General features: G+C 38.5%; 1 protein-coding gene across 1 annotated transcript in view; it reads right to left on the bottom strand.

The window, feature by feature from the left end:
• The window catches only part of LOC139709485 (uncharacterized), a 175,074-nt gene that overhangs the window by 89,861 nt on the left and 71,930 nt on the right, over positions 1–13,283 (bottom strand). The window contains exons 7-8 of the mRNA XM_071621445.1: positions 9,623–9,734; positions 6,101–6,192 (exon numbers count right to left, since the gene is read on the bottom strand). Of these exons, the coding sequence (XP_071477546.1) occupies positions 6,101–6,192; positions 9,623–9,734 (204 nt within the window). The remainder of the gene's footprint in view (positions 1–6,100; positions 6,193–9,622; positions 9,735–13,283) is intronic.

The following is a 13,283-nucleotide window of genomic DNA, read 5'->3' as shown; positions in this document are numbered from 1 at the left end:
GCTGGCATTGCATGAACATGAGGGAAATAGTAAAATTTTGAAGTGTTGCACTTGACCTTTGACCCCTGACCTTTGACCCCATGAACCCTACATTCTCTAGATAATCACTGCCAGTCAGTACATGTATATACTATGTTCCATGAAGATACCTTGAACAATTTTCCAATTTACAGAGAAAAAAAAGAAGTTTTAATACTTTTACTCGACCTTTTGACCTTTGACCTTTGACCTCATAACCAAAACTTTCACCACAGAATCTAAATTGGGTAATACACGTATGCACTAAGTTTCAAGAAAATATCTTCAGGCATTGCATAGATATGGTGGAAATAGTGAAATTTTATGTATTTGACCTTGACCTTTTGACCTTTGACCTTGAGCACGTGCACCCAAAAGTTGATAGGCACAACTTCATCCCCTAATACACATACATGCCAAAAATGACAGTAGCAGATTTCAATCATGCATTGGCCTTGACTAATAACTTCATTGGAATACATGGTTCCAGAATCATTTTATTGCAAAAAATGTTACCAAATATTTGAGATTTTGAGAACTTTGCTACAGAAAGTTTGCTCAAAAATTGGAAGCAACCTCTAATACTCATGGTACATGTTTATTTTGAAGACATGTCTTCTCCATTTTTGTATTGTTAACTTTGTGTCATATCAAGTATGATCATCTAATTACTATTTTCAGCCAATCAAACTGTCTAATGATGAATATATACCTCCTATCAACATTGGATTGATTGATTTTACTGCTAACTATACATTAACTGATCAATACTTCTTCAGCTAATTCATTTAGACTGCATCATGCGACAACAGTTACTGCACTATGAAGTCGTTTACCCACAGCTGGACTGGTACAAAGTACATTGCATGAGCTGTAAAATATGTATCTATGATCTGTGTGTGGAGGAGTGTGAGTTAACACTACAGTTGCATATTAACGTGGTCACGTCAACACCACACAAGACGCCTAGTGTCAACATCGGGCCACGGACGCTACCAAACGGGTGCTCGTCGCCGCGATGTTAACAGTGACGCTCCTTCGCTTTCAAACTTTGGCTCCCTATCAAAGTGATTCACTCTTGGTATGCGATGACATCATGGGCATACCAAAGTGTTTGTTTACACCTGTTCGGATGCTTTTAAGCAGGAGCTATTCACCTCCACTCTGCTATTATGTGAGGATGCGTCAATTGGCATGGTATGTCATTTTATAATCAGCATCTCAAAGACAGAGTGACCATTTGAAATACTCTTTGTGAAACTCCTTCACTTCTTTGGGTAGCATATTTTTCTACAATGTCAACAGAATTTCAGGATGGTGACTGTGTGGGAGTTAATCTACACAAGTGTAATGGCTGGTAGTGACCCTTACTAATGCCCTCCTGCTAGATGCCTTATCAACTTTAAAGTAACAGATTTGACATATTTGAAAGAGATATATGTGTGGTTGCTTTAAGCTGAAAAATTCAAACTTGGAGCTATGATATCTCAAAAAGCGACAACTTGTACCATACCCACCAAGTACTTGAAATTATAAAGATACATTGCAAATTGTACATAATCGCTTTCTACATTCAATCTTTGATGTCACTTTAGAGGAGGGGAAAAAATGGCATGAGCTGTGATAAATTACACGGATAAAGTTGTTCCATGATTACAATAGTTCACTTAAACTTCACTCGTCATATGATAGAAGGTCCAGTAGTGAGTAAAGTGTTTTATGAATGTACACGTGTACATGTAGGTTGTATGTACGTGCAGCGCACCCACAGGTGCATACCACGACATTGGGAAACTTGCACGTTGTCAAAAGGACTTAAATGACTCATTAATCAATCTAGATTATACTGCCAAGTGGAGCCACAATTTGCACAGAGAGCTGAGTGATCATGATTCGACCTTTGAACACAACATTGTGCTTGAAATACATTGCTTTGTAATATCTGATCTGTATTCTCATTAAATGCTGGTAAAAAATTTAATTCAGCTAAAACTAGTATGTTTTCTTACTGTCTCTTGTAACAATACCAGTACACCTGAAATACTGTAATGAAACATTTTAAGACAAATTTGGAATTTACGAGCAAAAATACTGCCCTCTATGCTCATTCTTTGAAGTGACAGATATGCTGGTCAATCATTAGCTTTATGTGAACCTGACAATTTCATGCTAATTGCTAGGATGACTTTCAATGATATAGGTACATTTCTGAGCTTTCGACAACTGCCTTTCATCATACAAAATAAGAACAATGATGCAACTTGTACAGCACATTCACAGTCAATTTGGAGTGATGACAATCTCTTTATTCCTGAACATTTGCAAGATATACAAAGTAGGTCATCTCCTGTTTAGAAAGGAAGTAATGTGCCGCTACATCCCTGCTTTCAGCCACTATTTAACGCCGGTTTATAAAGATAAATACAAAAATACAAACAATCCTCTGGGATGTTGGTCATACATGTATTTGTCTTTGTTGTTGTTTTGCTTCATTCTTATTAACCCGAAGAGGACAGGCTGATTTTGCTACAACACGCATTTTCCATTGACACTTGCGCGAGTATGCTCAGGACTCGTCCTCAACGGGTTAAGACCTTGCTCTCTGTATGGTGATGACGAAAAGACAAAAGTTCCCTGTTTTGGGAGAGGCATGTAAGGAATTTTTTATTCCCTGTAGCACCAAAAGGATGGTTGGGAAAGGTCTGTTCTTCCAAGGCTAGAGCAGCAGTCAGTGGAAGAGTTGAAATGCATTGTGGAGGAGAAAGCAGAGCATCCCCCACATCACCCTTCCCCATCCCCGCATCCAGGGCTGGTATCAGATGCTCTGATGCTGGGAGTGGAATGCATCCTGGCCGTACTCCAGAGCTGGGGGAATAGCCGCCACATGACTCACAGCATTACACGTCGGTCACACACATATGACCGCTTGGTGTGGGTATGTGTGTCTATGTGGATGGAAGGTCGCCTGGGACCGCCTATCAACTATTCCTTCATTTATGTCAATCTTTCCTTCACGACACTGATAGTAATGGGAGAAGAAACAGGTGTAATGATCACAGCAGAGTGGTAGGAGTGTGTCTTGGAGTGCTTGGCATGCATCCTGTACTGAATTTGATGAGGATCTTTTTTAGCGCTTATGAGTCTGTGATACAGATCAAACTACTGTAAACGTGTTTCTGATGCCACTTAGCACTGATAAGAGACAAAGATTTAATGTCACCTGATTTTAATTTGATCAAAAGACAATGATCACGCTGGTAATCAAGCTAAGATGAAAATTTTGACTGTTGGCATATTACAGTCTTTGTATGATGAGCGATCGACTGCATTTGAATAGTATAGATGACGTAAAGGAACAGATTCTTAGGGGGTTATTTTTTTCTGCTTGAATTTCATCTAAAACATTAACCCCTCTGGATGGTATGCACTACATTTTTTTTTTCTTTTAATGGAGACTCACTGCATTTCTCAGAAGATCAACATTTCTACTTTCCAACAACATTGACAAAGAACAGGATCAAAAGAATTTCCTCCCACAAACACTGTCAACTTCTTATGCTTTAACTGTCCCCATGTCTGTAAGGCAATTCCGCAATAAAATCATCTACAGATTCTCAGAGATTAAGAAGACAGCTCGAAGAAGTTGATTTACTGTACAATAATGGAAGCACTGTCAATGTCATTAAATTACTTCTACCTGCATATACCATAGAGAGCTGACACAAACTAACAGCTCATTTATTGTCCTATATTTAGCACACTAGTGTATGAAAAGGGGTTTGATGCCTGGGTGATTTAGGTGGTGTTCCATCAAGTGCCATAAGCAGTATTCCACAGGTACATTGCCTTGGGAGGACTATATTGAGAATGCTTTCATTTGGCATTTCAATGCAACACCGCATAATTAATGGAGGCATCAACCTGTAACCTGGAGTCATCCATCTCACATAATAACCCTTTGTGTGCATTGAGTGCTGATTGGCACAGAAAACCCCATAGCATTGTACACACTGTCCAAAGTGCATGGCACAGAAAGGGTTAATAAATGATTCTGTATCAAAGACATCCATATCACTACGTGACCCCGATGTTTGTGATCATTCAACAGTAGAATTACAGACACCTCTAGAACGTATAAAATGAGGAGCATATTTCTCAAAGCTAAATTCTGAACTAATTTGACCATGAAATATCTCAGAAAGTTTCAATTGAACGACATATTGGATGACCTGATGACAATCATTTGGTCACATGATCATTCATATAAAGAAAAAAAAACACTCATATAAAGAATTGAACCTCCAGTGTAGGACCAAACTCAGCACTATGAGTTGTGGGGGGGGGGGGGGAGTGAAAAAACAAACAAACAAACTTGCATAGCGTTCAACTCTTAGTGCTCTTTCACAACCATACATTTACAACTGTATACAATACACTGATACTAGAAAATATCCTAGCTTTTTGCCTCCATAGATACATTTAATACTGCTGTCTCCTTGCACTCTTCTTGTGTTTAACAATGACTTCTAGCAGGCAGTGAGGCTCATATTTACCCTCTTTCCCAATCCATTACAAAAAGGGGGAATATTATGTCCTATACTAGACTTCCTGTCTGAAATATTGAAGCAGGAGGTTGATTTTGCCCTTGAACTGTTACATGGAGAGTACAGTCTTGTGGTTTTCTGCGGATTTATCCCTGACAACACCTATTTTCAGTGTTGCTTCCCACAAGGAAACGTTCAATTGTCATCGCGTTGGATAATGTCTAGCTTCGTGACTCAAGATCCTTACATTACCCCAATGCGACACTTATGCATCACTTGTGTAGTGCAAATGTGCAGTCTACTATTGATATCAGTGCACACTATTTTGCCAGTTTGTTTTTTTTTTTCCATGTAGTTTGATAGTGATTTGATAAGATGGGCTGAGTAGTGGGGAAAAAAACAACTATCAACATTCTTTGTTGAACCTGAGCTCTACAGTGAACATGAAGTTTATGTGAATATTTGTGAAAATTGCAAAAGGATGTACCGCCATCATGACGACACGCACTTGTACATTTTCAGGAAAACAGTTCAACATTTTATTATCAGTCATCAATTTTCCAGCATATCACGCACAGGGTAAACAACTTTGTAACCTTGGTGACAGAAAAAGAAGCGAAGCGTTACATTTTCTCCCCTTGGATTCACAGGATATTCGAAAAAATCCAGAAGCTGAAAGATTTGAACACTTTGCTTATAATATCATTTGATCACTGCCAGCTCACATTTCACAAACAGATCACATGCATGGTAAAATGTTAGCCATGGCTTACTTCTTGATGATTACACAGATCAAACAGAGGCTTGATCCGAGTCAATGAACTGTATCTCATTTAGCTGTAGTTAACATTTGGAATTAGTCAAAATGTTTGTCTGGTTTACACCAGTTGCAATGGAAGATCTAAAAAGTTTTGTCAACTGTACCTTATCTTTTATGGTCCACAAAACTATCACACAATAGTCATTTCACGGCCACTGAAGACAAGGACATTGTGACACAATTCCACTGACAGATTGTTACAACAAGTTTCTGTAAACTGTCAGGTCACATGTCATTAGGGGGATTCACACGAACACAAATTAGGGGTTCACAAATCTCAAGCATCGCAATCACAAGCTCGAGTTTTTTGGCCCATGTGGACACAAATTAGCGCGATGAGCAGTGTGATGCTAAACCTAAGAAATCTTGCACTTATTTCTGAATTAGTGCGCTAATTTGCCTCGTGGTGACTAGTGAACGCTTGACCAAATACAAGTAAGCTCAAAATTTTATATCCCATCATTCAAAGCGCACATCACAACAGCGTGCACACCACACCACTGTGATGGCGCAAGAACAATAGATTTATCAATTTATCGATCGGCAACTAGCGGGCTATTTTTGTCCCTGTGAACGCTGGCAAAAATCTCAAAATTCAGAGCCCGATCGTTATCCCCCTATTTCTGAGCGTGTGAACTCTGGCTTACAAATATCACAAGCTGATTTTTGTTCAAGATGAGGGGAAAAAGATTAAAAAGAACCAATTGAGTGACCTCACCTTGTTGAAGAGTGTCATGACGTACGTCATGATTTCTGCATCTTGTCCCTCGTCCTTCAACAGTTCCATGAGATTGAACCATTGCTGCTTCCCTGAAAGGCAGAGAAGTTGTTAAACATATCATCAAACTTCATATGGATGCATACATTTATACAAACATCTATTCGTGAATATGCCTCAATATTGGACATGAATTCAAACTGAGCTTCGTCAAACATACCAAAATTTATATGGATACATATGTTCATACAAACATCTATTCATGATTGTATGCCTCAATATCGCACATGAATTCAAACTAACAGTTTTGTTAAACATATCAAAATTTAAATGGATACATATATTCATACAAACATCTATTCATGAATATGCCTCAATATCAGCCACGAATTCAAACTAACAGTTTTCATTTTCATTTTTCTGTGCATGTCAATACACATAAAGCATGGCAGCACAAACTATTATGTTCATGAATAACATGACTTTAATTGCATTATATTGAAAGAGAGAAAATTAAAACTTGTGTGTTTGCCATTTTTTTTCTTTTAAACCAAGTGACAATATAAGTAACAATATATCAATTCTATGACATGATCTTTACTTGAGTTTTTTTTTTTCAACAGTCTACATTCACTTGCACTCGGGATGGACTTTGTCAAAACAGATTCTTTTACTGAAATATAACATGCTATAACATTATAACAAATTGCAAAAATTCTACATTAACAAGTAAAGAAAAAACACACACACAATGCTAGAACTTATGGCAACCATACAAAATACATGAATGTAAAATAATGAATTGTCATAATATTTACAATTTAATGTTCCTTTGTGATAGTACGGTAATGTAAATTTCAAAGTGCTGAACAAATACTGCTATTAAAATCTTACAAAACTCACAGCAGAATTGATATCAGTAGACATTTTTACAAACCAACTTTGAGTGAAAGACAGGTTTATGATCAACAACTCAGAAAGTGATAAACTGGGGTGGGGGTGGGGGAAGTCAAATGTTTGACCCCTCTTTCGACTGTATATGACTTTTGATTATACACCTCAACAGCATATCTCCAGAGTAACCACAGAGAGACATGAGCAAACTATGATTATGATTTCCCTGGGTCACATCCACTTAATCTTAAAGGGATTGTATAGCTTTGGTTGAGACCTAACTTCAGGTTTCTAGCATGTTGGGGCAATATGAGAAACCTCCTATGAAATATGAAAGATCATGTAATTCCAAGAGGAATTCAGCATTATTTGATGATAACTGGCTTTGAAATGGCTGAGATACCCAAAACAGAGTAATCCTAATAAAAGGTGGGACCCAACTTTCATTACGATCACTTTATTTTACTTTGTGTTTGGATGTCTCAGCAATTCCAAAACTGATTTCCATCAAATAAACTTGGAATTTGTCTTAGAATGGTATGCTCTGTTCTATTTCACAAGTGGTTTCTTGGTATCTCGCAAAAAGTTGCAAGCCCAATCCTCGCCTCCACCAATACTGTACCATCCCTTTAAACTTCCTTCAAAAAAATAAAAAAGAGCTGTGTGGCTCAAATTGCTCTACACAACCTGCTATCTAATAAATAATGAAATAATACTCCTCACTTTTCTTCTCCAGTTTTTTTTTTTTTAATTGGCACAATCATCACAGACAGACACCTGTTGAAAATAATGGATTAGACAATGTGATCACAAATTGATCTGGAGACACAAGACAGTCGCGGAGCAACTGAAATCAAGGAAATGATACATTTGTCAAATTGCCAATGAACACACAGGTCTGCCAAGTTAAAATGAGATCTTGTTGTGACTGCAATGAAGCACAAAAATTAGGCTAATTGGCTGGAATTAATTAAGTTGCTCACAGAGTGACACCTATTAAAAGTCCCTGTATAGTACAGGATTAAGGCCAACTGCTATTTTTTTTTTCTCTCTCTCTCTTTATGAAAGGAAAAGTATCAGTATCTATTTCTTCTTTAACCTGTTGAGGACAGACTGATTTTGCTACAACATACATTTCCCATAGACACCTGGCCGGGCTTCCTCGGGACTCATCCTCAACGGGTTAATAGAAGTGATTTGTACAATCAAAAGCGTACATTTTATCATGTTCTGTAATTTTCTAATATTAGAAAACACGTCTTAACCCGTTGAGGATGGTTTGATTTTGCTACAACACGCATTTCCCACGGACGCTTGCCCAAGTATACTCGGGACTCGTCCTCAACGGGTTAAGGGGATTTTCTTTGAATTTCTAGTCACCACAAGCAGGTAGGAAACAATCCCCCAATCTATACCTCTGCAAAAAAAAAAAGGGGGGGGGGGAGGGAGGGGAGGGGATGAAAGCAGCATCCTCAAAGAAAAAGTCAGTCTCATGTTTCTCAATGGAGTGTCAGCTGGCAGTACATAGAGGAAGCTTTCTTGGCAACGTCAAGTTTGTTTTGATGGAGTGAAACTTTTATATGTGCTTGTTGGTTCGGGCCAACTGTTTAAGTGCCACCAAACAGGCTCCACAACTGCCTTGAGAGACTTAACCTGAAGGTCTCCTTGCAGACGGCTGTCTGTAAGACCTCATCTCGTACTGAAATCATTATACAAAATATTCATAACAACTCATTTTAAAGGACATCCAAAATATTTCTGCATCCATGTTTCCCCGGGAATCAAGCCTCCTTCTCTAACATCTAAAATGCCTCTGATAAATTTGAAATTATTGACAAATACTGTAGAACCAGAAATATTCGCGGCATGAAACTTTCGAGAATTGGAGCTGATGGCCTTTTTCGCAGCATGAAATTTTCGCAACTTGCTGCTGGCATTTAATGCTGAATGTGTCGGCGAAACCTTTCAAGTGCATGTTCCTTTCGCAAATCCTTGCTCCTTACAAAATTTGTGAAAATTTCATGCACATGAACATTTCTGTTTTTTAAAAATGAATGGGTAAAATCATTTTTTATTTTTGATATTTCAAGGACTTCTGTCATGACAGTATGGGCTTTAACTGAGTAATGTAAGTGAATTTTAAGGATGCTCAAAAGGGGGAAATTTACAGGTGAGCTATTCAGTTTCCTGCATTCTCTCCAGATTTACAACCACTCAGCCAAAAGCAAACCGGAGAAGCAGAGAGGGGTATATCAAAGGAACAGGAAACTGGGGATTGTAAGACGCAAAGCAGGAATAAACTTTAAGCACGGTTTGTTCTCCGTTATTCACTTTGCTTCATTTACTCACATCATGTCCCTTCACGGAGAGCGGAAGTGGGAGCGGAGAAGGGGGTAGAGTGGAAGGGGAGGGGACGGGCACACAATTAACAGTACCCTGGTACATGTATTCAAATTCGACCCACAAAATGTCATCTTATCGTACGCTCATGTTAAAGGCTTCAGGACTCTATTCTTCTCAACACCTCATTGCTTAGGCCCTACTACGTATCCATTTTTTGATGACCACGTATTGACCCTCGACATCGCATGAACAGGTAGTCGTCGAATTTGACTTGGCCGTACTTACCGTTTTCGCAGTGGACCTCTTTGATCGCCTGAAGCAGCAGCTGGGCGTTGGTTTCTGAGTATTCCACGAAGACAAGGAGAAGCTTCAGAGATGACTTCGTGACCAGGCGGTGCTGTTTTAGAAATATATCAAAATACATCAAAGAAACTTATTTTTCTAACTCATTTGTTCTTCCTGCATGAGTGCATGAGTTGCAATATACTCATGATCATTTGGAAAACACACAGAAGCAACACAAATACCAAACCAGGAAGAATGGGAGCTAAATCTCACTTAAGGATCGTTTCAAATGTACTTTAATAACCTCCTTTTGTTTTGAAATGAGATGGAATTTTGAGATTTAATTAAATGAAAATAAAGGGCAACCATTTTTTTTGTAATGCGGATAATGACTTTTCTTTTACCAAATATCATCAACAAATCTACTATCACAGCTCACTAACAAGGTTCAGCAAGTCAGGTAGATTATTAATACATTCTATTTTTGTGTGTAAATGTACAAGTATGTGAGTAGATACATGCTGCGTTTAAGCCACTATTGGCTGGAATCTAATGAACCATGTAACAAATCTATGTGCATTGGCATTTACGGAAGACATGGAGTTAACATAACGGCACATGTATCGTATGCCAACGACTCTGTGATGGAATGAATGACACAGTGGTTCATATCACACTCAGTCCCATTCAGTCAATCTTCAGAGTTAAAATGCAGACAAATTGCGACACATGTCTGAAAACGTGAATCACACAGAACTGGCACGAATACACTCAAAGACACAAATCTTTCTCACTCACAGCATTCAGTCAATACTCTCTCTAGAATGAACAGCAGGGGGAAAGTTGTATTAAAAAAAGAAAAGAAAACGGCAGGCAAGGCCGCTCACTTCCTCTCAGTGCCCTGGGGACTCTCAACCTATGGCCATTGGACCTCTATTATAGGGATTACAATTTTCAACAACTTCTCGACAAAAGACGGCATTTGGCCACAGCACAGCATCTGTCGTTTATACAGCACCATGAATTAACTTTAATATGAGATTGGTGAATCAGGATCGGTACATAACTCCTGGTTGTTTCTCATTGTATCAAAACCTAGGCGACATCTACAGCAGGTCTGTTCAAACACATCTGAAATTAATGTTCTTTTTTTTTTACCATGATGCAATCAATGACACTAGATCCCAATCACTTGGGTGCCTGGGGGTTACACTCTGATCATTTTTAAGGCATATATGCAGTTTGGGATAGAGATTTAAAGTACTTTGCTTGCAGGTGGATTTCCTCTTTTGAGGCCATGATGTCTAAACAATGGCAAATGAAATCAATTTTTGCAACACTATCCAAAAACTGAGAACTCCTGTGTGCGAATAGGCCTATAGCATGAGCAGTTCTTTATCCCCTTCTCTATCTCGAACAAAGATCACAATACCCTAATCAGTATCAGAACAATCACTATTAATGGACAATTAGAAACCAGTTAGTGATATAGAAACCAGTTACTGTAAAACATGATATATTCGCGGCACTAAATTTTCGCGAATTGGAGCCGAGGGCCTTTTTCGTGGCATGAAATTTTCGCGAATTGCCACTGGTGTTCAAAGCATATAGTGTAGATAAGAAATTTCGCGTGCATTTTAATTTCGCGAATCTTGGCGCTCGCGAAATTTGCGAAATTAAAACGCACGCGAACATTCCTTGTATTACAGTAGTGATATAGGATTTATTGTAGTGTAGGTTCAGGATTAGGAATAGGGCTAGGGTTAGGGTTAGGATATGGGTCTGGGTCAGGGTTAATTATGTTCAGGATTAGGATTAGGATCAGGGTTAAAGTTAGGGTCAGGGGAAGGGTCTGGGGTTAATTGTCCAGGGAGTAATTGTCCTAGAGCCGCCAGGTCATCTTACAACAGATGCAGTCAAAGGCCGCATCTCTCTGACCGCCCGCCCTCTCCTGAGGCATCCTTCAGCACCTGTGCAAACTGCTGACCTTCCACTTCCACTGTGCTCTTCTACTCTCTGTCTGAACTTTATGGCCAAACAACTTCCTCACTCAGAATGTACCGGTAAACACAAACCCCCATTTCAGACTTAAGGGCTCTCATTTATGGATAAACTGTATATGGCAATGTATGGATATGGAATGTTTTTTTGCGAGTCTGAAATGGCATATTACTGTAAAACAAGAAATTTTCATACTGATTTTGATTCTGCAAATTTTGCGAGAGCCAAGATACGTGAAATTAAAATGCACAGGAAAGTTCTTGTCTACACCATAATGCACTGGATGCCAGAGGCACTTTGCGAAAATTTCATGCCGCCACTATTTCTTGCTTTCCAGTATTCATTTGACATGTATTCATGTCTGAATGCTCTCGTATCCACCTATGTCGTATAAGTAGGCAGGGCTTTTTCACAAATTACCACAAATTCAATGCAATGGAAAAACACAACGTGGAAAGCCTGGCCACACAATGCTGAAAGCCCAACAGAAAGTTTGTATTGCAGAAAGAAAAGACTCATACATGTTCATGAGTGCCTCATGAAGTACTGTATACGCTATAATTTTCGCGTACATAAATTTTCGCGAATTGCCGCTGTCACACATTTTCGCGAGTGGTTAAATTCGCGATTGGGGGACCAGAGATAATATGAAGTGGCAAAGAAAGTGTGAATTTTCAACTTACTAGCAAATAAGAATGATACTAGTTATACACTGCATGAAAAAAACTTACCAAACTCTGCGAACTAGTAAGTTAGAATTCAACATTTTTGAAGTGGTTAAGTCCATCGCGCTAGATTTTTGACGAGTGGTCCCCTTGCGATAATGGATTGGCTCTCTACAGTATTCGTAAGTAGACGTGGACGTGCGTAAACAAGCTTAGCCAGTATGGTCTGTTCGGTAAGCCGTGACATGGTATACTAGTACTGAAATGTTCGTATCATCAATGCAAGGGATTCATTTTGGAAGGTAATATTTTCGCGTGTTGTTAATTTCGCGAATAGCTCCCGACTCGCGAAATTCGCGAAAATAAAACCCCCGCGAAATATATAGCGTATACAGTATGACAGTACGTGTGGTCTGATGCTGCCTTACAGTTATCATACACTGCATAATGGGATGTTGTGTCGGAATGGTCTCCTAATCAATACGTCTTACCCATATATCATATGAATATATGACAACTCTGTGTGTCTGAAAGTGCTACAACCCTCCAACACAACGTGCAGTCCACACCGTTAATATTGCTGAGTGACACTTTACACTGACCACGTGATTTTTCATTTCATTTCTTCATTTTTTATAAATTGACATTCACAGACAGGATCTTGCATATAAATGACACTAGTTTGTACATTATTCACTTCAATTTTTTTTTCTGCACTTACACACTTATTTCAGCATACTACCAGTATTGAAAAAGTCCACCAATTTTATATTGAGAGTGGCTATTCTACAAAAATGAATAAAACCTTTGTATAGGTTCCTACACAAAATGGTTCTTGACTGATAGCATCAAATACTCATGCTTACAAATTTGATACTACACATCCAATCAAATACTCTGTGCAAGGATTTGAAAAATAGACTCAATTTTAAAAAAAAAGACAGTTTGCATATTTTTCTCTATTTTTTATTGATCGATTTTCTTTTTTCTTTTTT

This window comes from Diadema antillarum, unplaced genomic scaffold (genome assembly GCF_040938485.1).
Source record: "Diadema antillarum isolate AM-2024a unplaced genomic scaffold, OU_Dant_1.0 seq00001438_RagTag, whole genome shotgun sequence".
Lineage (NCBI taxonomy): Eukaryota > Metazoa > Echinodermata > Echinoidea > Diadematoida > Diadematidae > Diadema > Diadema antillarum.
This window is presented reverse-complemented; position numbering and strand designations above follow the sequence as displayed.